Source organism: Oncorhynchus kisutch, linkage group LG17 (genome assembly GCF_002021735.2).
Source record: "Oncorhynchus kisutch isolate 150728-3 linkage group LG17, Okis_V2, whole genome shotgun sequence".
Classification (NCBI taxonomy): domain Eukaryota; kingdom Metazoa; phylum Chordata; class Actinopteri; order Salmoniformes; family Salmonidae; genus Oncorhynchus; species Oncorhynchus kisutch.
This window is the reverse complement of record NC_034190.2, coordinates 12,475,673-12,502,963: the sequence shown is the minus strand read 5'-3', so window position 1 is coordinate 12,502,963 and position 27,291 is coordinate 12,475,673. Positions and strand designations below refer to the sequence as shown.

General features: G+C 45.0%; 2 protein-coding genes across 3 annotated transcripts in view; one reads left to right on the top strand and one right to left on the bottom strand.

Annotated features, from left to right (window-relative positions):
- LOC109907180 (ribosome biogenesis protein bop1) overlaps positions 1–27,291 on the top strand; it is a 91,007-nt gene that overhangs the window by 21,602 nt on the left and 42,114 nt on the right. The window lies entirely within an intron of this gene.
- On the bottom strand, positions 7,972–15,816 carry LOC109907181 (basic helix-loop-helix transcription factor scleraxis-like). Its single transcript, XM_020504994.2, has 2 exons — positions 14,651–15,816; positions 7,972–8,706 (listed from the first exon to the last, which is right to left on the bottom strand). The coding sequence occupies exons 1-2, from the start codon at positions 15,248–15,250 to the stop codon at positions 8,671–8,673; spliced, it is 636 nt and encodes a 211-aa protein (XP_020360583.1). The 5' UTR covers positions 15,251–15,816; the 3' UTR covers positions 7,972–8,670.

The following is a 27,291-nucleotide window of genomic DNA, read 5'->3' as shown; positions in this document are numbered from 1 at the left end:
CAGCGGCCACTAAAACTTCCTTTATGGAAGTCGATGTAGCCGACAGGAATGGTGGAAGTGCCGTTGGTTGGTTACGCCTTAACCCAAAGACATAATCAACCCTACTTTTCCAATATCTGCGTCTGATTTCAACTGAAACCCACCGCTTATTCGCTTAGTGGATTATTCCCTTGTTTTTTCTTCTCATTTTATTAGAGGAACAACCAGACCTGACATTTAAATAGAGTATAGGATCCTTTGTTTCGCTTTTTTGTCCCTCAGCCATTTGGATGACATTTTCGTGGGAGAGAAACAAATGAGGAATATATTTTGTGCTTCGGGAGACACGGCCATGGTTTTTATGAAATGTCTGCTGCGGCGCTAGAGTGGTTTTGTTCTAGAATCCATTCTTAAAGATTGATCAAATGTAACCTGATAGAACGGTGATCTGTTGACCAGCATTAGACAGTAGGATATAAAATAAGGAGCCATATAGACCCCTCTGACTACCTCTCTCATACTGTTGCCATCCAGATGGCTGTCATAACCAATATTTCTCTCTTTTTGAGGGTGTTAATCTTAATATATTATGAAGCCAACTATACTGAAGTAGAGTAGTTTTTCTAATCCAACCCATTTGAGGATTGTTACCCGGGTAAAGAATCTTCCTTACCTATCTGTGACCGAGAGATTTCCACTTGGTACAACTCATTTTTAACACACATTTTTGTCATTGACTCAAATGGCTTCCCGTCCATAGACTTGTTGGAAATGATCTAGACCTCCTCCCAGCCACTTGGTCTCATTTTACCTCCTACAATAGTTAGCCCATACCCAGCCAGTATGGAATTTATGTCCATCCACATTATATTTAATTTTTTTAAGTAGTCAAGTCAGTTGACGGCCTACCTCGGCCAAACCCTAACCTGGACGACGCTGGTCCAATTGTGCGCCACCCTATGAGATCCCCAATCACGGCCAGTTGTGATACAGCCTGGAATCAAACCAGGGTCTGTAGTGACGCCTCTAGCACTGAGATGCAGTGCCTTAGACCACCGTGCCACTCGGGAGACTCAGTGTGGTCAGCTGAATGCAACTAGCCCTACGGTTGGTGCTGACGTGTTTTGATATGGACCCTGAAACAATGTCATGATTGATGGAGTCACCTTAGCAGGTTACCTCTAATATTGTTCAGTGAACCCTGTGCGCTGTGCTGCCCCCGGGCCAAACAAAGGGCTGTGAGAGGTCTCCGAGGAGAGGACCAGGTCTGCCATTTGTATTGGCCCAGGATAAACTACTTACCAAACCGTTCCTGTCCTAGGGACACAAAGATTTGCATTCAAGCTCCACTACACTGCTGAAATCAATATGGTGATAAAATGAACAGACAGGTAGTAAATGATGTGTAATCTTGGCCTGTCACTGCACTGTCAGCAGGAAATCTCTTTTTAATAGTCTATTTAAGGAGACGCAGGGTTGTGTTTTTCTAAGTCAAAGGCGGGGATGTTGATCCAGAGTCTGGGTGGATGGGGGGGGGGGGGTCTTGAGAAGTGGCTGGGTGAATTGCGTGCTGCTCCGAGTCTAAACCTGGGCCGTGGCGCGTCGGACCCTTGCAGGTGCGCGGAGGTGGGGGGGGGTGTGTGAATGTGGGGCTGCCAGAGCAGCCACCTGTCGTTCCGTAGTTTTTAGGACTTCCTTTTCATCCGGTCTTCAGCACGGCTCCCAGTTGGCCCAGTGTGTGTCCTGTTGCCAGAAGGCCTGATTGAAACCAACTGCCAGCGGGGGCTGCCATGTGTTTCAGTTAGAAGGGGGAAGTTCCGAGATGGAGGGGTGGGATTGTGAGGCGAAACCCTGGAGTGGGAAGCGGGGGACGGGGTTTGAGTGAAGAGGTGGGGGGGGGGGGCATGCTGAAAGCTTGAAGCTCTCATCTTCTGCACAGCTGAGAGATGAGATGTCTAGACTGCTTTATTTTTCATTTACACCATGTTGCCCCCCCCCCCTCTCAGAGCTGCAGAGTTTCTACACAGAGACTGGGGTTGTAAAAATCTATTACGGCAGCTCTGGGTGAGGAAGAGCATAGTGTGGCTGAAAAGCTGTCCCCACCTCGACTCCCTTCTGTCTTTATCCCATCTCCCTCTTTTCCTCTCGTAAAAATGTCTTCCCTCTATCTATGTACTCTGGCAACGGCCCCCATTTTTCACCTGAAAATATGCGTTTGTGCCATTGAAACCTATGGTGGTGGCTGCCGTGGCGAAAGTGAATGGAATTGACATCACTGGGATATTGGAGTTTATGGTTAGTTGGGAAATCTGCGTTCTCAGAGGCAGGCAAGCGAGGGATCGCCTGGTTCTCTTTTTTACCCAATGTTTTTCTCTTCTGTCATAACTGCAAGCTTTAGCAGAGTGGAGGGGAAAGGGAAGCTTCAGGACATCATTAGATATTTAATTCCCAATAAATAACTACTTTCTCTGAATGATGTACCGGACGCTTTCCCCCAGGTGGAAAAACCATTTTCAAATCAACCTGGACGGGCTCAGTCGGAATGCGAAGTTTCCACATGCCGTACACACTCCAAGGTTAAACGGCGTGTACGAGGATCCTCCAGAGTGTTTATCAAGTCAGCGTGTCGTGTGGTCCTCACAGTGGCCTCGGCAAGCAGCGACTAGACTCAGCCTCACTATGAATAATGAGTGCCTGACCTCGTCGTGACCTCTGAAATTGTGGTTTTGCTTTTTTGCGAAATAATGAACAGATACATTTTTATAGGCCCCGGTTCCTACAGTACGACCGTATAGTATAAGACGTTGGAAATGAAAAGTGGGAGGAGGAGGTTGGGACTCCTGGTCTCCAGCTGCAGTGTCAGATGAGGGATTCGTCTGGCGGAGCTAAGGGCCTTCTGCGTCGCTAAGTCTGGGTTCCTAAACCCCCCTGTGGTTATCCCTAGCCCTGTGTAGGGTAAGTCTGGGTTCCTACACCCCCTGTGGTTCTCCCTAGCCCTGTGTAGGGTAAGTCTGGGTTCCTACACCCCCTGTGGTTATCCCTAGCCCTGTGTAGGGTAAGTCTGGGTTCCTACACCCCCTGTGGTTATCCCTAGCCCTGTGTAGGGTAAGTCTGGGTTCCTACAGCCCCCTGTGGTTATCCCTAGCCCTGTGTAGGGTAAGTCTGGGTTCCTACACCCCCTGTGGTTATCCCTAGCCCTGTGTAGGCTAAGTCTGGGTTCCTACACCCCTTGTGGTTATCCCTAGCCCTGTGTAGGCTAAGTCTGGGTTCCTACACCCCCTGTGGTTATCCCTAGCCCTGTGTAGGCTAAGTCTGGGTTCCTACACCCCCTGTGGTTATCCCTAGCCCTGTGTAGGCTATGTCTGGGTTCCTACACCCCCTGTGGTTATCCCTAGCCCTGTGTAGGCTAAGTCTGGCTTCCTACACCCCCCTGTGGTTATCCATAGCCCTGTGTAGGGTAAGTCTGGGTTCCTACACCCCCTGTGGTTATCCCTAGCCCTGTGTAGGGTAAGCCTCCACCCCTGGCCTCTCTCACGGTCATCCTCTCAGTGGGCTTTGGCTGGAGAGGAGCCGGCTGATGTTGAACAGAGCTTCTACAGTCTTTAGACATGAGTCTCAATGGGCTGGCTGCTAACTGCTAACCATTCCCTATGCCAGATTGGGACGCATGGGGACTTAGAAGAGACAGACCAACCAACGGCACCATTTCCAACCCCATATGTTGAATCAGAGTAAGCTTCCTAACTGTCATCAACGCCATGCAGAGACAGTACTCTCTGGTGTTCATCTGTCTGGGGGACTTCACTTGTTGTCTGATTACTCCTGTCCTGTACTCCGTCTCTTTGAAGCGGCTCTACACCAGGAGACTGAGGAACAGGAGAACAGACAGTATTTTACTACAGATTATTTTGTCTTTGTCTCTATAGCAGGAGACAGAGGAACAGGAGAACAGACAGTATTTTACCACAGATTATTTTGTCTTTCTGTCTCTATAGCAGGAGACTGAGGAACAGGAGTAGCGTGTGTTTTACTTGGAAGTGTAACAGGTGAAACCCATGTACTTTAAACTTGAAGTAGTAAATTCCGCCACCCAGTACATTCGCAATGGCTTCCCAGTGTTGGTGCCACAACGTGGGCTGAAGTGATCTCTAGATTGCTCTACACAAAGGAACAGTAGCTAGGTTTCCATCCAATTGGCAACAGATTTTAATGCAAATATGAAAAAATATGCATCAAGAAAATGTGTGCATTTCCCACCAAACGGACTTGTTGTGGATAAAAACCAGTGTGTGATGATATGGTCCACACACAATGTACCATTCACTTCATTTTTGCATGTACCGAATTAAAATTCAAAGTTCATTGTGTTCGAAATGATGGTTGGTATATCAATATTTGCAAATCACGTCGTTTCCACCACCATTTCTTGCATAAATCATTTTACAGACGCAAAGAGAGCCCACCATGGAAACGTGGTTAGTGTCATGTTCTTAATGTCAATTTCAGCTTTTAACGCAAATCCTGAATGCATCTTGGCAGCAGGTAGCCTAGCGATTAGAGAGGCGTGCCAGGAGCTGAAGGGTTGCCAGTTCGAATCCCGGGTCAACAGGAACAATTTGTTGGGAATTGAGCTGGCAAAGGGGGGGTTGCTGGTATCAAATCCTAGATGCCATTGCCTTCGGTTGTGCCCTTGAGCAAGGCACTTAACCCCCTACAACAACAACAACTCCCTGGGCGCCCAGAGTGGCAGCTCCCCCCGCATCTCTCCAATACCACGTATATGTGGTTGGACGTTGTGTTAAGTTGACTAATAAAGTGAGAGGGCGAGGGAGAATTTTTGCAAAGATAAAAGAACTGAGAGATTTTGTTTTTCTTCCTTTCCAACATAACATTTGAATCTATGGTCATAGTGTGCCTTTTAAACATTACTTTGCAAATATTTATTTTAGTTGCCATTAGAAAATGTGCACACGTACACAGAAGGTTAGTGGGCTCGTCCAGATTGTCATGAATGAACGGAAAAAGAGCAGCTAACCTGGCTCCCAGCGGTCGTGAACATTTCCACATTTAGTTTCCACCGCTGACTGTGACAGGGCTGATGGGTGAGAGTGACAGCAGGGGTCAACCAAGAGGCCAGGCCCCAGTGGGTGGCAGCCCTGGTGGGGGAGAAAGACAGGAGGGAGCAGAGGGTGGCCTTGAGGTCAGGGAGTAGGGGACACACAGCTTTTTCTGGTGAGACCGACAGACTGAGAGAGACAGATTGGGAGACAAACCTTTTGGATTAGCTGGGGAGAAGGGGTGTTTTTTTTAGGGGCGTGGAGAAAATGGGAAGGAATTCCAGACGTGTGCAGGCTTCCTTTACAGACAGATGGCATGGTCTGTGCTGGGGGACAGTGTGGATGCCAGTGTTAATTTCGTCAACAAAAGTAGCGACTCAAAATAGCGACTCAATTAGTTTTTTTTTATTGATGAGACGATAAGTGACTAAATAGACCCTTTAAAAATAGAACTAAATTAATTATTTTTAATTTCATTTTACTAAAATGAGACTAGAGTAAATGATCTCTCTGACTAAAATCTGACTACTAAATGGACTAGACATTTTTGTAGAGATTGAGAGCTTTTCAGCGGCACAGATGCACAGCGCAGTTCTGTTCTACAGTGGCAAGGACGTGTCCGGAGAACAGCCTACTCAGCTGGTGAGCTGTGAGGAAGCCATGAGTGTAGGCAGACCGGCTCTGCCTCCAATTGTAGCCTACACATTCACCACCAGCCTTCTAGTTAGCAACCCTGGGCCTGGTTAAGAAACACGAGCTGCTTTACAAAAGTAAAAAAACAATAGCAGCATTGAGTTTAAAAGTAAAACAACAGTCTAGCTATGTTTTTATCTCCCTTGAGTAGGCCATAGAAAAGTAAATCAAAAGTTTTGAATTTGTATTCTTGCACAACACTTCAATTTTTTCCCCCCTGCATTTCATATACTGGTTCTGTAGCCAAGACGCACTCTTTTCCTCAGAGGAAATGTCTTGATTGCACCGTTCAAAAGACATGACCCGTAATACCGACGCTACGTTTTGGTCTATCTTACATTGGCGGCTGCATTTTAAATTCCTGAAACGTATCACGGGCCGTTCTTAAAGTAGGCTACTTGTGGACCGGATCGGTAACCTTCAATCAGGTTACCTCATTATCTAGCTATAACTAACAACCAGGGGGCGCGTTCAGCAGGATGCATGTTTGTTCTACATAGAATATTTCTGTCTGAAATGGTGAGTATGGAATAAATAGTTAGAAATTCTATCTGCAACGTTCAATAATGTTTTGTAACTGAGCGTGGCCTGGTAACATTACCAGTAGCCTATGTGCAAACACTTGGTGGTGCAGAAAGAAAGGAAAATGTATAGCCAACAATTTGACTAAATTCCCCTTGCCTCTACACTATATCTGACTCGGAAAATAACTTTATTTTCAGTTCATGTGGAACCAGTGACTCAGAGTTGAGCACTTGGACCAGGATTCCAGCAGAGTGACTCAGACATCAGCCATAGGGACTCGGACTCAGGCGCAGGGACTTGGGACTCGATTAGAGTTTTAGTGACTTGACTAAATCAATGGGCAAAGCAGCCTTTAGCTCCTGATGAGCCATTAGCTACTGATGAGCCATTAGCTCCTGATGAGCCATTCGCTCACGTTGAGCCATTCGCTCACGTTGAGCCATTCGCTCACGTTGAGCCATTAGCTCCTGTGCCTACTTGTGGATGTAAATGCGGCTGCAGCGTCTGGGTAACGCAGATAACAATGGCAATGACGCAACCGAGTGATGGAGGTGCAACCCATACTACTTAGCCAGTACTTTGCTGGTGATTGCTCTCTCGCACACTCTCGCTCTGTATGTTGTTGTTTTTTATGTGATGTGGGCCGAAATTAGGAATTCACATGGCCAGATAATTCTCCTATAATATTCTTCCTACATGTTTCTGCTATTGAGAAGAATAGGATCTTATTCAGGAAAATATGTTGGTAGGACATATGTGTATATGCACAAAAGTCTGATTTTATGTTTACTATAGGTTCATGAGGCAATACAAATGTGATGTGACTAAAATGAAAGGACATTAAGTTGACACGCATGGCCCACTGTCTTCATCATTTTGCCAATAACTAGACTGTCATTGTTGAAATAGCAAAAATGTGACCAAAGACTTAATTGCATTTCAGTCAAAATGATTTAGACTAGAGTAAATCTTTTTTTTAAAGAGTGCCATAATGAACACTGGTGGGTGCAAGGGGGGAATGGGCTGGGGGACAGTGTGGGGGCTGTGGCAGCAGTAAGGACCCTGTACCTGCAGATCCAATCATCCCCCGCTAACCCACACAGCTGACCCTTAAAAGGCCCGAGCAACCGGGACTGCAGCACCTCGTAGCCCTCCCTCCTTAGTGTGTTAGTCTGTAGAGACAGTAGCTTACTCCTGTCTCTACGGACTAAGAGAAGGCTGGACAAATCACCTGGCTTATTCGAAAAACTAAAGTTCTGTTTGTTTCAGTTGTTGACTCCTTTACTGGCCAGTCTAGTTTTCAATAGTTGCAATATGATATTTTTGTTGAAGAAGCTAGATGTGGTCTTAAAAAAATCCCAGTCCCATTTCAGGTCTCTCTCCAGTATATTAAGGGCTTGAGTGAACAGCTGTGTGCGTGAGTAGTGAGGTGTGGGAAAGACAGTAATCTAGCTAGAGAGAGAGAGAAGAGAAGGTTGTGGTTCCTTCCTTATCACGTCACTGTTTTCATAGCTGTTTGTAGTGCTATAAGATCCTCTTGACCTGATTGGTGTTTGTTTTGACCCTTACTAGTGTTCCATACAGTACGTCGTCAAACCCATCGGCAAAAAAGATTTATCACCTTAAGGGCCAGACTTCAAATATCTAGAAATGTAATTTTGGGTCTTGCAAAATAACAATAAAATAAAGGAAACTTACATGTCTGAAATAAACGTAATTAATTCACAAGCATATTTATTTATTAACATGAATTTGAACAAACATCATTGAACAGCATATGAAATAGCATCAAGCCGCTGCATGTTGTCCTATCTTCTTCAGGAGAAAGGCAGTTGTCCATGGGTGTAGAAACTCACTGTCCACAAGTTACAGCTGTTATATATTTGGCTTGTTGGAACAGTTTGGTCATTTTTCAGAAAGTAACCTGATAGCCAATCATCAGTTCCTGTTTGGCCTGCCCTTGTCCTTGAAGTCCCTCCTTACCACACCTCTAAGTAACTGGCGCTTCTCAGAGTCCGTCTCATGCAGAGGCTGTTGTGGTTCTAAAGTTTCAGCATTATCAGTCTGCGTATGCAGATGTTCTCAGGTAAAGAAAAAATAAGACCTCTTTTTGTTCTCTTCAAGTCTTTGTGAGGTCATGGAATCAGAAGTGTAGAACTTATTTTTTTTTTGAGGAAAAATTATTCTTCGTACTTTGAGTCAGGGCATGCTTCCACCGTCCAAGAAGTCCCACCGTCTCTTTCAATCAAACATGATTACCTCTTCAGAAACTAAACTTAGCAGTCCTGAATTATAATTTGTTTCTGTTTTTTGGGGGGCATATAATTAAATACCGATTTTTGATATTTATGTACACCTTAAGTGTGTCAAGTTCTTTGTCCACAGTTCTGGTCCATATTCTGTCGTCCTCCAGATATTAACTTCTTAGAGCATTTTTTTGCCTGTCTTTGCTCTGAAAGGAAGAAGACAAACGGTTACAATTTCTCGTCGGCTCTTTATAGTCAACAATGCAAACACTGATGTGAAGAATACATTTCCTGGATTGATTCTAACTCCTAACAATTTTACAATACACTTATTGTTGAGGTAAGTAAAGAAAATAAATTGTTTAATTTATTTTGTATAAAGTCTGACGGTCCTTTGAGTGAGTGCACGGCTCGCTACTGTCAGTCTGGCCTAGTTCTAGTCTAACCCCCAATGTGTTTTTTTAAATGTTTTTATTTATTTGACCTTTTATTTAACTAGGCAAGTCAGTTAAGAACAAATTCCTATTTACAATGACGGCCAAACCCGGATGACGCTGGGCCAATTATGTGCTGCCCTATGGGACTCCCAATCACAACCGGATGTGATACAGCCTGGATAATGCCCACTGGTCCAGGCTGCTGTGGAGGCTGCCTGTAGGGCTGTGTGGACTGGGGATGGATGTGTGGAGGCTGCCTGTAGGGCTGTGTGGACTGGGGATGGATGTGTGGGGGCTGCCTGTAGGGCTGTGTGGACTGGGGATGGATGTGTGGAGGCTGCCTGTGGGGCTGTGTGGACTGGGGATGGATGTGTGGAGGCTGCCTGTGGGGCTGTGTGGACTGGGGATGGATGTGTGGAGGCTGCCTGTAGGGCTGTGTGGACTGGGGATGGATGTGTGGAGGCTGCCTGTAGGGCTCTGTGGACTGGGGATATTTGCTGGTCTGGGGCTGTAGCATTGCCATGGGGAGGTATGATGGCTGTGGGCTTAAGTATTGCCTTGGTTCATGTTTTCCTCCTCTCACCATATACTGAGTGGCAGCACTAGCATTAGCACACCTGGCTCACGGAGACCATGGAATGCAACTGTTTCCACGGCTACATCTGACGTAGGCGGGCCCGGGCACTCGCAGTCAACTATCGGATTGATGAGGTCAGGCATTTGAAAACAAACGAACCAGGAGCTTTTTTTTCTATTTTATTTTTTAGTGCCACTTTAAAGTCGCAATTTCTTCAGCTCCAGGGATCACTTACACCCAACTAATATGATTTTTGTTTAACAATTGTTTTTCATATCCTGTGTAACACATTGTAAAGATGTATAAGGGTTAATTCTGCCGCAGCAGCTGAAGCGTGAGGCTTTGTTGATTGAACTTGCAGCTTTTTCTCTCTCCTATTTTTAAAAGGCTTCCACTTTGTTTATACAGTATCTAATGGCATGGGAAGGTTTTGTTGTTTTCACGAATACAAGCAACACAACATATTACATTTCCACAGACACAGAAGCCGATCTGTTTTTTTCTCTCCTCAGTTGTCACCTCAGGCTTCATTCTTTAGGCAAATATTTGGTTTGGTCTCGGCCTGACGGGTAACGTTGGCAGATTGGTTCAAGATTACAATGGAGGCACTTGTCAGCTGCTCTCACTGCTGGCCTGCGTGTGGGTGTGTAGATTTTCAGACATGTAACTCGAGCCCTAACAGACGATTCATCTGTTTGGGTTATTAAACGCAGCCCCCTTCTGTTCATCCTAACTATTCTGAGTGTGGGTTCTTTACACCCTCTGTTTTGTCTTTGGACAAAAGTTGGCCGTGATATTGCGTGTTATTGAACAACTTGGACAGGTGTTTGTGGGTGGGTGTGTGTGACAGAGTGAAAGTGTCCATTTTTATTATCACATGGGATTATTTTACAGTTGGACCGGTAGATTGAAGATGAAATATTGAGTTGACACACTATTCAACTTCAAGTACTCTTTTTGTTCTGGCTTGCTCTTCAATCCACTGTTTGGTTCACACTGGGTAATTTCATAATGTGTTACATGTTCACACTGATTGGCTCCTGTTGCGGGGAGAAACGCTGCTCTAATAACTTCCATATGGCTGTAATGAAGGAACTCGAGATAATTACAGTACATATGAGCCTTGGGCTGCTAGGCTAGCGCATCGCATTGGGAGTGGACTCTGAGGCTGACTGACTATGCTCAATTAGTAATCCATTGGGTTACCCCCAGTCCCAGTACACAGAGAGAACTCGCCAAGTCCTTTCCCCTGCACTCCTCGAAACCGTTCCTGTGCACGTACCTTCCATTTGACTAGGGTTTGTCTGCCCCTGTGTGTCCCGTTATGCAATCCCCTCATCGTCCTTCATAACCCCTGTCTTCACCTGCTACAGCTATTAGGGAGAAGGAATGCTCCCTTTTTTTCTAACGAACTGTGCTTTGCAGCCCCCAAAGAAAGAGGGGGTGGGGGAGAAACACAGCCTCAATTTTGCTGAATTTCTGACTGTCTACTTATGGGGGCTGTAGTTGAAATGTGCTTTTACACAATTAATTAGCTGTCAATAGAAATGGAAGATGTAAAATGTTTTGATGGTCTGACTCATATTGTGTGTGTGTGTGTGTGTGTGTGTGTAAGCATAAGATATTTAGCTCATCTATGTTACATAAATTATATATTCCACTCAGTCCAAGCAAGTCAAATCTGTGCCAGATGGATAACATTTTGGACTGGAAAACATTGTATCTGATAAGATCACAAACACACACATCTGTTAGCCACTAATTGATAACTCTGTGTGTGTGTTTTTTTTTTTTTACACAAATTTGCCTTTGACTTCAGAAGCTTTTTCCTGCCCCTATCATTCAATGTGAACGTATGACTTTGTGTCTCTGTTGATATAAAATGTCTGATATGACGGCTGATCCGAGGAGTAGATTATAAAAGACCACATTGGGAGCACGTTAAGTCCAAAACACTAACAGGTGAAATTCAAACAGTATGCTCATTTATTAATGAAGCATTTTAGCATCTTCTAGATCAGACAACAACTCTGGAGTGGTGTACTTTTTCACCATCCTGTCCTCAATTTGTTCTGTCAGAATTGAGAAACTGTTTTGGCAGCATATCGTTCAGTCCATTTTAACGTGTTCTACAGTACCTCAATGGGTTCCTCTTTATTTTATTTTCATCTTTCTTTAGAAACTATAAAGAAATGTGTTGGCCGAGAAATGCCTTTCAGAGTAATGAGCACACAGTACGGGTAAAGAGCAATGTGTTTCACGGAGTAATGAGTGCTAAATACGGGTGAAGAGCCATGTGTTTCAAGGAGTAATGAGCACATAGTACGGGTAAAGAGCCATGTGTTTCACGGAGTAATGAGCACATAGTACGGGTAAAGATCTGTGTTTCACGGAGTAATGAGCACAGTACAGGTAAAGAGCAATGTGTTTCACGGAGTAATGAGCACATAGTACAGGTAAAGATCTATGTGTTTCACGGAGTAATGAGCACATAGTACGGGTAAAGATCTATGTGTTTCACGGAGTAATGAGCACATAGTACGGGTAAAGATCTATGTGTTTCACGGAGTAATGAGTGCTAAATACGGGTGAAGAGCCATGTGTTTCAAGGAGTAATGAGCACATAGTACGGGTAAAGAGCAATGCCTTTCACCGGGTAATGAGCGCTAAGTACGGGTAAAGAACCATGCCTTTCACCGGGTAATGAGCGCTAAGTACGGGTAAAGAGCCATGTGTTTCACCGGGTAATGAGAGCTAAGTACGGCTAAAGAGCAATGCCTTTCACCGGGTAATGAGAGCTAAGTACGGCTAAAGAGCAATGCCTTTCACCGGGTAATGAGCACTAAGTACGGGTAAAGAGAGCAGTGTGGTTTGGAGCGGGTCGCTTCGATTCTTACGCCTCAACTACAAAGCTGAGGCCCAATCTGTTTCAAATATCGTCCCGGCTCAGCCCTCCTATAGACAGGCCTTTAATTCAGAAAACTCTTAAACTGCCATTATCTCATTTGCTGCTTTGTTCTGCCTCACTGAAATCACTGAAATGGAGGAATAGAATTGCTTCCAGTCGAGGCAAATGTTGTCCATTTAGTTTTTATTTTATTAATTGTGTGACTCTTGCATCTCTGCTTCCATGCTCTTTTTAAAGGCCTTTTATAGCAGTGAAGAAACTGGAAGGAGTCTGCAGAGCATTACATTAATAGTTGGCTTTAACTTGAATTAGTTTGGATTGATTTATTATTCACTCCTTGGTGACACTGTAACTAGGTTGATCCAGATATGGTTCACGGTGGAGCGGGCTTGTGCTATTACACTTGTGCTATACACTAGTGCTATACACTAGTGCTATTACACTTGTGCTATACACTAGTGATATACACTAGTGCTATTAAACTTGTGCTATACACTAGTGCTATTACACTTGTGCTATACACTAGTGCTGTTACACTTGTGCTATACACTAGTGCTATTACACTTGTGCTATACACTAGTGCTGTTATACTTGTGCTATTACACTTGTGCTATGACTAGTGCTATTACACTTGTGCTTTACACTAGTGCTATTACACTTGTGCTTTACACTAGTGCTATTACACTAGTGCTATTACACTTGTGCTTTACACTAGTGCTATTACACTTGTGCTATACACTAGTGCTATTACACTTGTGCTATACACTAGTGCTATTACACTTGTGATATACACTAGTGCTGTTACACTAGTGCATAGTTTTTCTCTTAGATTTGTCTGGGGTCAGGAGTTGTGACTTATCACTTTTTTTCATCATAAAATAAATCGCTAATTTCCAGTACATTTCAATACATGAATCAGTGAAGAATACTCTAGGGTTCTGTGGATGTGCAAATGAACATCTCTAGTGAGTTGGTGGTGTTGTCCAGAATGACAAGTCATTATAGTCTTCTTCATTATTTATTTAGGAAGCCGGAGGGGGGGTTGTTAACATTGTTATTAATTGGACACCTAAGAAGAGCCTTAGGTCAAAACAGGATGTGTGTATAAATCGCTCAGGATGGCTCACTGGCAGATTTGGGAATACAGCAGATGTTCCCAGAATGCTTTGGACTGGCGATCTACCTCTTGGTAAGCGCTTAACCATAATCTTATGTTGTGACTTTGCTCCACCAGGAGCCAAAGGGAATGTCAAGTGTCTTCTTTTTTAAAGTTTAGGCTATTTGTCATTTTAGAGGCCTAACAAATCACTCAAACCACATTCAGCTCTAAATACATTGTACACTCCAGGCATTTTCCTCTGTGCTTTTTTCAATGAAATGGGTTTTGGACCTGCTTCAAGTTTGAGGGTAGAATACATATTGTGGTGGTTATATACCTAACCAAAAATGTTCCAGTGTCATGGTTGACTCTAATTATTTTGGGCGTATGGTGTATTTCAAGTTTGAAAGCTGCTTTGCTCTTGTGAGTTGAAATGACAGTTTCCCCCTCTGTTTTTGGTTTTGGTTATTGCGTTTCCCATGCTGTGATTTAGGGTTTTATTTTGAATTCGGCGTGGTGTTGGCTTTATGAGCCAGAGTCTGCCCAGGCGAATGCTGAGGAAGAGAAATGGATGTGTTTGTGTTCACTGTGACAGTTCCTTGTTTTCCGTTAGCCTTGGTTCAGTCGGTCTCTCGCTACTCAGACCAAAGAGACAAAGGGAAGTGCTACTGAATGCCGGCACCAAATTGAGATGTCTGGGAGAATTGTCTCAGCATTTGGGATTAGGGTCTTACTGTTAGGAGGTTTTAGTTGAAGCTTGCCTACTGAGCCTCCTCATCTCACTGTCTCAGAGTATTGAGGGGCTGTTCTCGTACCCTTTGGGACAGCAGAGACCATATGATACTCTATAAATTCACATTTTGAAAAGGTTTATTTTTTGTGGGTGGAATTTTCTAAAGGTTGCTTCGAGTAAGTTTGAAAGCCATTTTTTAGTCTGAAATGTTTTTAAAGAATCAAATAGGAACAACCATTCACGAAACCATGAAGCGTCATAAGTAAGACTCCCACTTGCTGGATATTACTGCCCTGAAGAGATTGGAGTTGTGTGGTGTTTTGTTGTCCTAGTTGTGACACAATGGCAAATGCATGGTGAGGACAGATGGGACATCTACAGCCAAACTCAACTCACCATTTTCCTCTGGTTGCTGAGGCAGAAGGTGCAGATCTGTTTGGGCTGGGAGTTCTCTGCGTCGCGGCCTGGCGATCCATGGTGATTTAGGTAGTGAGCAGAGGAGGTTGCTCCACCGTGGCAGGGCTGCCCATCCCCACACATCTCCCCAACCAGCAGCACATTGCCCAGGTGGGAGATGTAGCTGGACGCCAGCCGCAGTGTCTCGATCTTGGACAGCTTCCTGTCGGCCGGTTCAGTGGGGATAAGGGTCCTCAGGGCGGTGAAGGCTGTGTTCACACTGTTGGTGCGGTCCCGCTCCCGAGCGTTAGCTGCGTTGCGTTGCCGTGGCAGCCCGCTCGTCGGAGAGATGGATCCGTCTGAGACCTGGAGGTGTGACATCTGGGGCGGGAGCTGGCCCCCCCCCAGACGGCCCCCTCCGACGCTTCCAGGCTTCCTTTTGCGCCCCCCGACCTTTATGTCATAACCTCTGGCGTCCAGCCGGAAGGAGCGTTCGTCGGAGCCCGAGCTCTCGTTGCCGTTCTCTTCGTCCTCGGACAGCATGGAGATGTCGGAGTACAGGTACCGGTTGGGCGCCGGCCGCACCATGGCGAAGGACATCGTCAACGTTACCGTGCTCTGCTGTTCCACCAATTAGCTAACTCTGCTCTGGGCTTTGTTTACTACTGTGACACCTGGACTCCCCACTGCTGCTCACACATGCATGGATAGTTAAATAACACAGTTTTACCTCAGTATACTTTTCTAAGTCCTTAGCTGCCAGTGCACTACAGTCCAGTATCACAGGCTCCTCTGTCATTAAAGTCCCATGTAGAGTTTGGACTTTTCCTTTGGTGGGAAAAACGAAACCAAATGGCTGAATGGCAGGTTCCACTGTGTCTTTCTCAGGTCCTCTTAGGATATGGTTGGTCTTTATTTCTCTCTTGCTCTCTCCTCTCAGATCGTCTGTCTCCCTCAACTCAGTTCCACATCTGTCCCTCGCGCTTTCTCTTACCCTCCCTCCTGCTCTCTCTCCCTCTCTCCCAGTGCTCAGATCCACGTGTGGTTTCTGTCTGAGCGTTTCAGTATGGTTGGGCTTTATAGCCAGTGGGAGTGTCTGGTGCAACCTCCCCCTTCCCTCTTTCTCTCCCTCCTTCACTCCGTATGCAAATGTCCCAGCTGGCTGTGGGAGCTTTGGGAGGGAGTCCAGCACAGTGTGGATCTTCTATCTGCAACTTTCTGCTTCCTTATTTAACCCTTCCAATACTGGATCTTCCATATTTAAAGGCGCAATATGCAGAAATCGCTCCACCAAATTCTAACATTTTGCCTAATTTCAGTTTGTGACAGTACAAGAAATGTAGAGAATTGTTTTACCACTGTGAGATATCATTTCAAAAGCAAAAATATAGTATTTTCAGCTGTTTGAAGCTGGTGTACAACACTGAATGGAAAAGACATAAAAATGAAACTTAAGAATGGGAAGCATAGAAATAACACACACACAAAATATTTACCACTTCTTAGACTTGATTTCAATGACAGATACAATAGGTATTCAACCCCTTTGTTGTGGCAAGCCTAAATAATTCAGGAGTAAAAACTATTTGTATGGACTCTCACTCGGTGTTGATTTTTGTATTACTACCTCATCTCTGTACCCCAGACATGCAATTATCTGTAAGGTCCCTCAGTTTAGCAGTATATTTTAAACAAAGATTCAACCACAAAGACCAGGGAGGTTTCCAATGCCTCACAAAGGGCACTTATTGGTAGATGTGTAAAAATGACACTTTGATGTATCAATTCACCCAGTTACTACAAAGATACAGGCATGCTTCTTAACTCCATTGCTGCAGATGAAAGGAAACTGCTCAGGAATTTCACCATGTTACCAATGGTGACTTTAAAACCTGTGATAGGAGAAAACTGAGGATGGATCAACAACATTGTAGTTACTCCACAATACGAACCTAAATGACAGCGTGAAAAGAAGGAAGCCTGTACAGAATAAAAAATATTCTAAAACATGCATCTTGTTTGCAATAAGGCACTAAAGTAAAACTGAAAGAAATGTGTCAAAGTAATTTACTATGTCCTGAATACAAAGCATTATGTTTGGGGCAAATCCAACACATCACGAAGTACCACTCTTCATATTTTTAAGCACGGTGGTTGCTGCATCATGTTATGTGTATGCTTGTCATCGGCAAGGACTAGGTATGGCAAGGATAAAAAATTAACGTAATACAGCTAAGCATAGGCAAAATCAGGAAAACCTGGTTGTCTGCTTTCCAACAGACACTGGGAGACAAATTCACCTTTCATCAGGACAATAACTTAAAACACAAGGCCAAATATACACTGGAGTTGCTTACCAAGGCTACATTGAATGTTCCTGAGTGGCCTAGTTACAGTTTTGACTTAAATCGTATTGAAAATCTATGGCAAGACTTGAACATGGCTGCCTAGCAATAATGTGCAAATACTGTACAATCCTGGTGTGGAAAGCTCTTAGAGCCTTACCCAGAAAGACTCACAGCTGTAATCGCTGATAAAGGTGATTCTAACATGTATTGACTCCGGGTTGTGAATACTTAAGTAAATGAGATTTATGCATTTCATTTTCAATAAATGTTCTTAAATTTAGAAAAACAAGTTTTCACTTTGTCGTTATGGGTATAGATGGGTGAGAGCGAGAAATCAATTGAATCCATTTTGAATTCATACTGTAACACAACAATGTGGAATAAGTCTAGGGGTATGGATCACATTTCTATGTGAATTTGGTCAGGTTGCCCAAAATGTTACATAATGCAGCTTTAGCCATTCAAATACTGGATCTTCCTGATTGAACCCTTCCAATACTGGATCTTCCTGATTGAACCCTTACAATACTGGATCTTCCTGATTGGATCTTCTTGGGAAACGCCCTGTTAAAAAAAAAGAAATGAATACAAATAAATCTTCCTGAAACCAGTGCTTGAACGAGGGCGTCAGGTTGTTTCGTTGAGGAACGGCTGCTCTGGGCTTTCTCTGTTACTGACAGATTGTGTGTGAGAGCTGGACACACACCGGGTGTCTCATAAGAAGCCCATAAAATCCTGCAAAGTTCAAGATAGATTAAATGTCAGTGGTTCAAAGTGGGAACCCCTTTCCTCATCTTTTTTTCTTTCCCTAAATTTGGGGCATAGCCCCTAAATTACCCCCAATGCAGTCAAGCCGGGAGTTGAAACCTCTTACTTAGCTAGACAATGTGTCATCATTCAACTCCATCTCTTCCTCCATCAATGTTTTCCTCCCTATGACAGAGTGATTTGTTTTGGTGTTTTATTTAGGTAGTGAAAGGACTATACTCCCACTGTAAAGACCTGATGCTGTCACTGTGTCTACACAGCTCCTCTAGTTTAGGTCCCCCACAAGACCTGATGCTGTCACTGTGTCTACACAGCTCCTCTAGTTTAGGTCCCCCACAAGACCTGATGCTGTCACTGTGTCTACACAGCTCCTCTAGTTTAGGTCCAACCCCCCACAAGACTGATGCTGTCACTGTGTCTACACAGCTCCTCTAGTTTAGGTCCCCCACAAGACCTGATGCTGTCACTGTGTCTACACAGCTCCTCTAGTTTAGGTCCCCCACAAGACCTGATGCTGTCACTGTGTCTACACAGCTCCTCTAGTTTAGGTCCAACCCCCCACAAGACTGATGCTGTTACTGTGTCTACACAGCTCCTCTAGTTTAGGTCCCCCACAAGACCTGATGCTGTCACTGTGTCTACACAGCTCCTCTAGTTTAGGTCCCCCACAAGACCTGATGCTGTCACTGTGTCTACACAGCTCCTCTAGTTTAGGTCCCCCACAAGACCTGATGCTGTCACTGTGTCTACACAGCTCCTCTAGTTTAGGTCCCCCACAAGACCTGATGCTGTCACTGTGTCTACACAGCTCCTCTAGTTTAGGTCCCCCACAAGACCTGATGCTGTCACTGTGTCTACACAGCTCCTCTAGTTTAGGTCCCCCACAAGACCTGATGCTGTCACTGTGTCTACACAGCTCCTCTAGTTTAGGTCCCCCACAAGACCTGATGCTGTCACTGTGTCTACACAGCTCCTCTAGTTTAGGTCCAACCCCCCACAAGACTGATGCTGTCACTGTGTCTACACAGCTCCTCTAGTTTAGGTCCCCCACAAGACTGATGCTGTCACTGTGTCTATACTGGTTCCACCACACTGGGGTGGGAGTGAGTTGTTTCTCATTTATGAGTTCCTCCGGTTAACTCGGTCTGGATCCATTTAGTCATGCTGCTTGAAGCAGAAATATACAATCTGGTCCAGAGGGACTATAGGTCAGGTAGTTTGTCTAGCACACCTGTTTGTCACTGAATCATCCCGTGGCAGAAAGACGAATGGAATAACCGTTTTAAAGACTCATTGTTAGGTTTGCACAAATACATTGCATTCGCAAAGTATTCAGACCCCTTGACTTTCAATACTTTGTTACATTACAGCTGTAATCTAAAATTGATAATTTTTTATATATTGTTTTTAGACAGGTTTTTAGACATATTTTTTTGCAAATGTAAATGTGATTTCAGGTTTTTATTTTAAATACAGTATTCAGACCCTTTACTCTGTACTTTGTTGAAGCACCTTTGGCAGCGAATTAAGCCTAAAGTCTTCTTGGGTATGACGCTGCAAACTTGGCACACCTGTAATTGAGGAGTTTCCCCATTATTCTCTGCAGATCCTTTCAAGCTCTGTCAGGTTGGATGGGGAGCGTCGCTGCACAGCTATTTTCAGGTCTCTCCAGAGTTGTTCGATCGGATTCAAGTCCGAGCTTGGGCTGGGCCACTCAAGGACATTCAGAGACTTGACAGTGCACGCTCTGACACATTGTCAACTGTGGGACCTTATATAGACAGGTGTGTGCCTTTCCAAATCATGTCCAATCAATTTAATTCACCACGGGTGGACTCCAAGTTGTAGAAACATCTCAAGGATGATCAATGGAAACAGGATGCATCTCAGCCCAATTTGAGTCTCATAGCAAAGGGTCTGATTACTAAGGTAAATAAGGCATTTCTGTGTTTTATTTTTAATACATTTGCAAAAATGTCTAAAAAGCTGTTTTGACTTGTCGTTATGGGGTATTGTGTAAAGATATTGTATTTAACTAGGCTGTAACCATTTTAGAATAAGACTATAACATAACAAAATGTGGAAGAAGTTGAGGGGTCTTGAATACTTTCGAATCTACTGTATATGACAGATGTCGGCCCTGCTGTTTGTGTGATTGGACGTTGAAACATTGAGGATGGTTATGTTTCGTCATTACTGAAAGCAATTTGAACTCATGTAGACTAAGTCTTAATGTTCCAGAAGCCCCAGAGATATTTTCCTGTTGCCTGACACCAGACGGGCATTAAACAGATTGTTCTTGTAGCGTGAAAATTCTCAATTACTCACAGTACTATACGTAATGTTTACACACAGACTGGGACAGATTGTAAGGGTTGACGGGGTCATTCTCATAGGGTTACGAAATGTTTGGTAACAAACATTAACTTCGGATGTGCCCAGTACTTTCTAACTCTTTCACAGGGATATCATCCAACTGCTTTCAATTGTGTCAGTTGAAAGAATATACAATTAATTTCACTGGTCAAATTATTAAGGAAGTCCTTCAAGTGACAAAACCAAACATTCTAATCTTGTCTGAATATTCTAAAGTTTGTGACCAGCCCTCTCCCCTCTTTGTCCTTATAATTCATATCCTTTATTCCGGTCCGTCGGTTCAGGGCTAGACGGCTAGTCTGACTAGTCCTTTTTAATGATGTGGTGTCTCTTCGTCTGTCTTAACAATTCTTCACAAATTGATGGCTTTGATATTCAATTTAATAATGGTGATTCAAAAAAAACTTCAACCCAAAGCCATTCTGGTTTTGGGATTGCCGTAAATCCACTTAAATGGCAAGTCTGGTTCCCACTTGGTCTGAGCCGACCGAGCCTGTACCGTCAGCCTCTTCCTGATGTGACTTGGAGTCTAACCGGGCTGCTGGCCTATAGAGGACAGGTCATTTCCAGGGAGGATGGTGACGCTCCTTTTGTCTAATTCTTTGTATTAATCTAGTTCTACCAGGGACAATCCCTCTCTGGCTTCTCCTACTGAACGTACAATGTAGCCTGCTGTCCACTTTAAGTCCTATTTTCTACATTTCATTAACACTTTAGGTAAGATGTTTTATCGTTTTGTCAATGTCACTGGTAAGTGAACTTGTTTTAACAAGGTTGGGACATAAAAATGCCATTTCAAGATTTCATATTTATATCCACTCCTGAATTCAATAGAGATGTTGTCTATTGTAATGGTTGGAAGAACAAGTTGTAATGTGTTATTAAAGAAGGGATGCTTGTTATATTTGCAGCAGTAAATAAACACTTTCCTCGTGTTGGAACATGTCCTCCGATTAGCCGGTCTTTGGAACAAGATGGGCTAACCGGAGGACATGTGTAGAACAAGGTGGGCTAACCGGGGGACATGTTTAGAACAAGGTGGGCTAACTGGGGGACGTGTAGAACCAGGTGGGCTAACCGGAGGACATGTTTGGAACAAGGTGGGCTAACCGGAGGACATGTTTAGAACAAGGTGGGCTAACCGGAGGACATGTGTAGAACAAGGTGGGCTAACCGGGGGACATGTTTAGAACAAGGTGGGCTAACCGGGGGACATGTGTAGAACAAGGTGGGCTAACCGGGGGACATGTTTAGAACAAGGTGGGCTAACTGGGGGACATGTGTAGAACCAGGTGGGCTAACCGGAGGACATGTTTGGAACAAGGTGGGCTAACCGGAGGATATGTTTGGAACCAGGTGGGCTAACCGGAGGACATGTTTGGAACCAGGTGGGCTAACCGGAGGACATGTTTGGAACCAGGTGGGCTAACCGGAGGACATGTTTGGAACCAGGTGGGCTAACCGGAGGACATGTTTGGAACCAGGTGGGCTAACCGGAGGACATGTTTGGAACCAGGTGGGCTAACCGGAGGACATGTTTGGAACCAGGTGGGCTAACCGGAGGACATGTTTGGAACCAGGTGGGCTAACCGGAGGACATGTTTGGAACAAGGTGGGCTAACCGGAGGACATGTTTGGAACAAGGTGGGCTAACCGGAGGACATGTTTGGAACAAGGTGGGCTAACCGGAGGACATGTTTGGAACCAGGTGGGCTAACCGGAGGACATGTTTGGAACCAGGTGGGCTAACCGGAGGACATGTTTGGAACAAGGTGGGCTAACCGGAGGACATGTTTGGAACCAGGTGGGCTAACCGGAGGACATGTTTGGAACAAGGTGGGCTAACCGGAGGACATGTTTGGAACCAGGTGGGCTAACCGGAGGACATGTTTGGAACAAGGTGGGCTAACCGGAGGACATGTTTGGAACCAGGTGGGCTAACCGGAGGACATGTTTGGAACCAGGTGGGCTAACCGGAGGACATGTTTGGAACCAGGTGGGCTAACCGGAGGACATGTTTGGAACCAGGTGGGCTAACCGGAGGACATGTTTGGAACAAGGTGGGCTAACCGGAGGACATGTTTGGAACCAGGTGGGCTAACTGGAGGACATGTTTGGAACAAGGTGGGCTAACCGGAGGACATGTTTGGAACCAGGTGGGCTAACCGGAGGACATGTTTGGAACCAGGTGGGCTAACCGGAGGACATGTTTAGAACAAGGTGGGCTAACCGGAGGACATGTTTGGAACCAGGTGGGCTAACCGGAGGACATGTTTGGAACAAGGTGGGCTAACCGGAGGACATGTTTAGAACCAGGTGGGCTAACCGGAGGACATGTTTGGAACCAGGTGGGCTAACCGGAGGACATGTTTGGAACAAGGTGGGCTAACCGGAGGACATGTTTGGAACAAGGTGGGCTAACCGGAGGACATGTTTGGAACCAGGTGGGCTAACCGGAGGACATGTTTGGAACCAGGTGGGCTAACCGGAGGACATGTTTGGAACAAGGTGGGCTAACCGGAGGACATGTTTGGAACCAGGTGGGCTAACCGGAGGACATGTTTGGAACCAGGTGGGCTAACCGGAGGACATGTTTGGAACCAGGTGGGCTAACCGGAGGACATGTTTGGAACAAGGTGGGCTAACCGGAGGACATGTTTGGAACCAGGTGGGCTAACCGGAGGACATGTTTGGAACCAGGTGGGCTAACCGGAGGACATGTTTGGAACAAGGTGGGCTAACCGGAGGACATGTTTGGAACAAGGTGGGCTAACCGGAGGACATGTTTGGAACCAGGTGGGCTAACCGGAGGACATGTTTGGAACAAGGTGGGCTAACCGGAGGACATGTTTGGAACCAGGTGGGCTAACCGGAGGACATGTTTGGAACAAGGTGGGCTAACCGGAGGACATGTTTGGAACAAGGTGGGCTAACCGGAGGACATGTTTGGAACCAGGTGGGCTAACCGGAGGACATGTTTGGAACCAGGTGGGCTAACCGGAGGACATGTTTGGAACCAGGTGGGCTAACCGGAGGACATGTTTGGAACCAGGTGGGCTAACCGGAGGACATGTTTGGAACCAGGTGGGCTAACCGGAGGACATGTTTGGAACAAGGTGGGCTAACCGGAGGACATGTTTGGAACCAGGTGGGCTAACCGGAGGACATGTTTGGAACCAGGTGGGCTAACCGGAGGACATGTTTGGAACAAGGTGGGCTAACCGGAGGACATGTTTGGAACAAGGTGGGCTAACCGGAGGACATGTTTGGAACCAGGTGGGCTAACCGGAGGACATGTTTGGAACAAGGTGGGCTAACCGGAGGACATGTTTGGAACCAGGTGGGCTAACCGGAGGACATGTTTGGAACAAGGTGGGCTAACCGGAGGACATGTTTGGAACAAGGTGGGCTAACCGGAGGACATGTTTGGAACCAGGTGGGCTAACCGGAGGACATGTTTGGAACAAGGTGGGCTAACCGGAGGACATCTTGTTCCAAATACACGTTTCCTTTTTTTTTTTTTTGTCAAAGCAATTGGAATAGAATCTTGAGTTGTCTGATTTCGTTTTTTATTTCCCTGTGAAACCAATTTTGAAATAGAATGGATTTAACAGTCAACGTTTTATAATGCTCTCCGCAGACTAAAAAGTATCAATTTGCCCTCATAGGCTGAAATACAGTATTAGTCTTATTCCATAAAGTTAAGTAGGCTATAAGTCAATGACAATTGAGGTATTTTTATATACTTATTTGTCTCTTGTTCATTGCAATTTATTTTGACAGAGATATGTCTAACAGTGGGTCCCCAAACAAGCAAGGTCGTAAATCGTGAATGTTTTTCACTCCAAATTTTCAGCACTAAATATTTATGATCGTTTTTACAGTAAAGAGAAATGGGCACCATTTATTGAGAATGCTGAATGCATCTTTTAATCCTCTTGATGGATTCATAGTGCTTGAAATTGGCAATCGATGACCAACATCAGATCAAATGCATGTGGTCTGACTGCAGTCATATGTAGCATATGATTCAGTTCGAGTAACTAAGTTCAGAAGTTTCTCATTTGACCAATACAATCCATGATCTCTTTTTAGGGTTGAGCTAATGCCCCCTCACCTCCCCCCTCTCCTCCCCCATCTTGCTGTCACAGACAGAGGGCCATTTATCTGGCAGCACTCAATTAACAAGGGAAGGAATCGTCTCATAACGTGACGGCATTCATTGAGGCTCTGCAGCCCTACTTAGGTCCTCTTCTTCAGATGTCTCGTTTTGTTACCTCATAAATGCTGACATGCGGAGTAACAAATGACAATGCTTATTATCTCCCTGTCACAGAGCGGCCCTCCCACTCTTTCCTTCCCCCTTAAAGGGGAAATGCAGTCAGTCTGCCATCTGACAGTCATTAGCTCCATAACCTCCTCTTCCACGGTGCGACATCTAATCCAGTCCCCCATCTGTTGAAAGCACTCTCAACCTCCTCCATTCCCCCTGCCACAGACCCCCCTTCCTCCCTCCCTCTAGCCAGACACCAGCCCCCTCGCGTGGGTTTGTCTCAGGCCAGAGTCCTGTCAGGAGTCGGATACGACTCCCACTCTCCCCCGTGCCTGACCACAGCTGGCCCCAAACGGCCCATCAGAGAGGAGACTTAGGCTGCTGCCCGGTGCGACGTGCTGTCTCTTTCCTCTATCGCTCTCTTGTGGGCTGCTGGACCTGTGGGTGTCTGTCTGGTCTGGACGGGCCAGAGCCGAGTAAAGGGCCTGTATCACATTCAGCCTCAGTACTGCTCCTAATGTAACCCAGACGACATAGCGGCGAGAGCAGCTGCGCTTATAAAATAAAGTACAGAGTGGGGCGGCAGAGGACCTGTTAGGGTCACAACAAACCATGACTTCAATTCATTTATTCAATGGGGACGAGGTAGGTTCAAACCCCTGGAAAAAAAAATTGCTTAAAAAATGCAATTAGGTCGGACCTTTTGTTCTCGAGTTTGAAATGGTTCTTACTCCTGCTTTTCCGTCGTTAAAGTGTTCTCTTCTGACCCTTTTTCTTTTACGGCGTGTTTTCTCTCGGGTACATTTACAATCCATTAAGCATATAAACAGGCTGGAAATACAAGGGAACAAGAGCAATACTGCTCAGTTCTGTTGGTCCAAAGGTCTAGTAATAATGAGAGCTGGAGAAGAGGGGACCACATTTGGACCTAATCGTCTTGATGTGTTCTGTCCAGTCACCCATGGATCAATCTACCCTGTTACAGTTTAATGATCAAGAGTGTCTTTTTAACCGTAGGTTGGCTTTATTTAGTTGTATTTATGAGATATCATACAGAGGAATTACATTTATTCAATTAAGATAAGGCTAATAAGAGTAACACATTTTTTATAGCGCCTTTTCAAGGACCCAAAGTCAAAATGCATTCATTTTCCTCTGCAAAATATATTGTGGAGATCTCAAGAGTAAATTGACACAAACTCTCAAAGCACAGTTGAATGTCTCAGTCGTTGAGATGAATTATGGTGGTGGTTTTCATATTTCAGTGATGCATGTAGGTAGCATCACTGTTCTTCTGTCTAAACTGCAGCAGCATATCTCTTACCAGAAGGATCTTGCTTGCTGCAAGCACCAGACCCTTAAATGGACCTGAAGCAGTTGTAATGTGAATCTTTTCCCCCTGGAGTGTTCTAGGCCCGTGTTGATTTTCACGTATTATTCATGCATACTTCTTGGGTTTTGGATATTATTCTATGGTCATTTTCCAGTTTCATTTTTCCAGAGGCTGTTCGTGGTGGCTGTAAGCGACAACTCTAATGGGCTGCGTGCTGCTGCCACTCACAGAAGCCACACGCTCGCTCGCTCGCTCACATGCAACACACACACACGCACTCTATAACACACATCGCACAGGCGCACTCCACACACATTATAATACACACAGCCACATCGTACACACCAGTAACACACACACACACAGTAACACGCGTTTGCACATGTTCTTTCAGCCGGCGCATCCTCCTGTTCTGGATGGGCTGAGTGGAAAGTGTAGGGGTGGTTAGATTCCTTTAGTAGAGATTACTGGGATTATAAATGATCCCATTAGAGGGAAATGCAAACCTACATTTGTGGAGGGAGGAGGAGGCTGAGGCAGGCTGCTGTGTCTGCACATGCCTGTTCCCAGTGACTACATCTAGCTATACTCTGAAGAATGGGCTTCAGAAAGCGCCCATCTAAAGTAGCCAGGCGCCCATCTAAAGTAGCCAGGCTCCAACTGCTACTTTTTAATGGAGCTTTTCCATTTGCTTTTCAGTCCAAGACTAGGCTCAATCTGCGTCCAGGCAGAAAACCAGCCATATCTCCGAGTAGCTAAACCAAGTAACCATGAATGTACATAATCTTCAGCTTCAATGCATTTCCATAGATGGCTACTGTATGTGTGACGTCAATTGAACTGACCAAAGAGGACCTGCCCAAACCAACCAGCCTGGCAGTGCCCGTATAATTAGGCCCATTTCAGCAACTGGGAAGGGAAAAAACATGGAGCCCGCAGACACAATTATAAATCATATCTGAACATGTCAAGACTTCAAGTTTTCTAACACTTTGCAAACTTTAAAGCTCTGTACTCTCATATTGCTTATACAATATTATTTGCCCCAATAAATCATTAAATGTAGTTCCTTTCATTTTTCACTTTTCTTTTTTGTGTGTGAACAAGATGGCCAACCGGTCCAAGCAAGCAGAGCAATTTTTCGAAGTTCAAACCCCCTCACTAGTTATGCTCTAATCCATCCAATCCCAACTTAAAGTTGCTCATACAGGGCTTTCTTTATATTACAGACACTGCAGTCAGAGAGAACTGTTGCATGTGACTGTGCAGCCTAGCCTACTGGCTGTTATTCACAATAGGCAATACAAGTTTAAATTTGTCATGGTCATGACAGCCTCAAATCTTGGTTGTTTAAGAAGCAAAAGCATATTAATGACAGACTGCACAGGCAGATCAGGAGACTAAAAATGCATAGAGACCATATTCAAGGTCATTCCGGTTAATCCTGAATGCTTGGATAACGTGGTCACAGGTGCAGTCGAGGTGGAGACGGATGGTCATGGTTCTCATCAGAAGGCCACAGGAGCGTGATCGGAGGACTAAA

Excerpts from the sequence above, each read along its gene's own strand:
- LOC109907181 (XM_020504994.2), bottom strand. The coding sequence starts at position 15,250 with ATGTCCTTCGCCATGGTGCGGCCGGCGCCCAACCGGTACCTGTACTCC. Across the intron at positions 8,707-14,650 it reads TCAGCAACCAGAGGAAAATG|AGCAAAGACAGGCAAAAAAA; the intron begins GTGAGTTGAGTT and ends TCTTCCTTTCAG.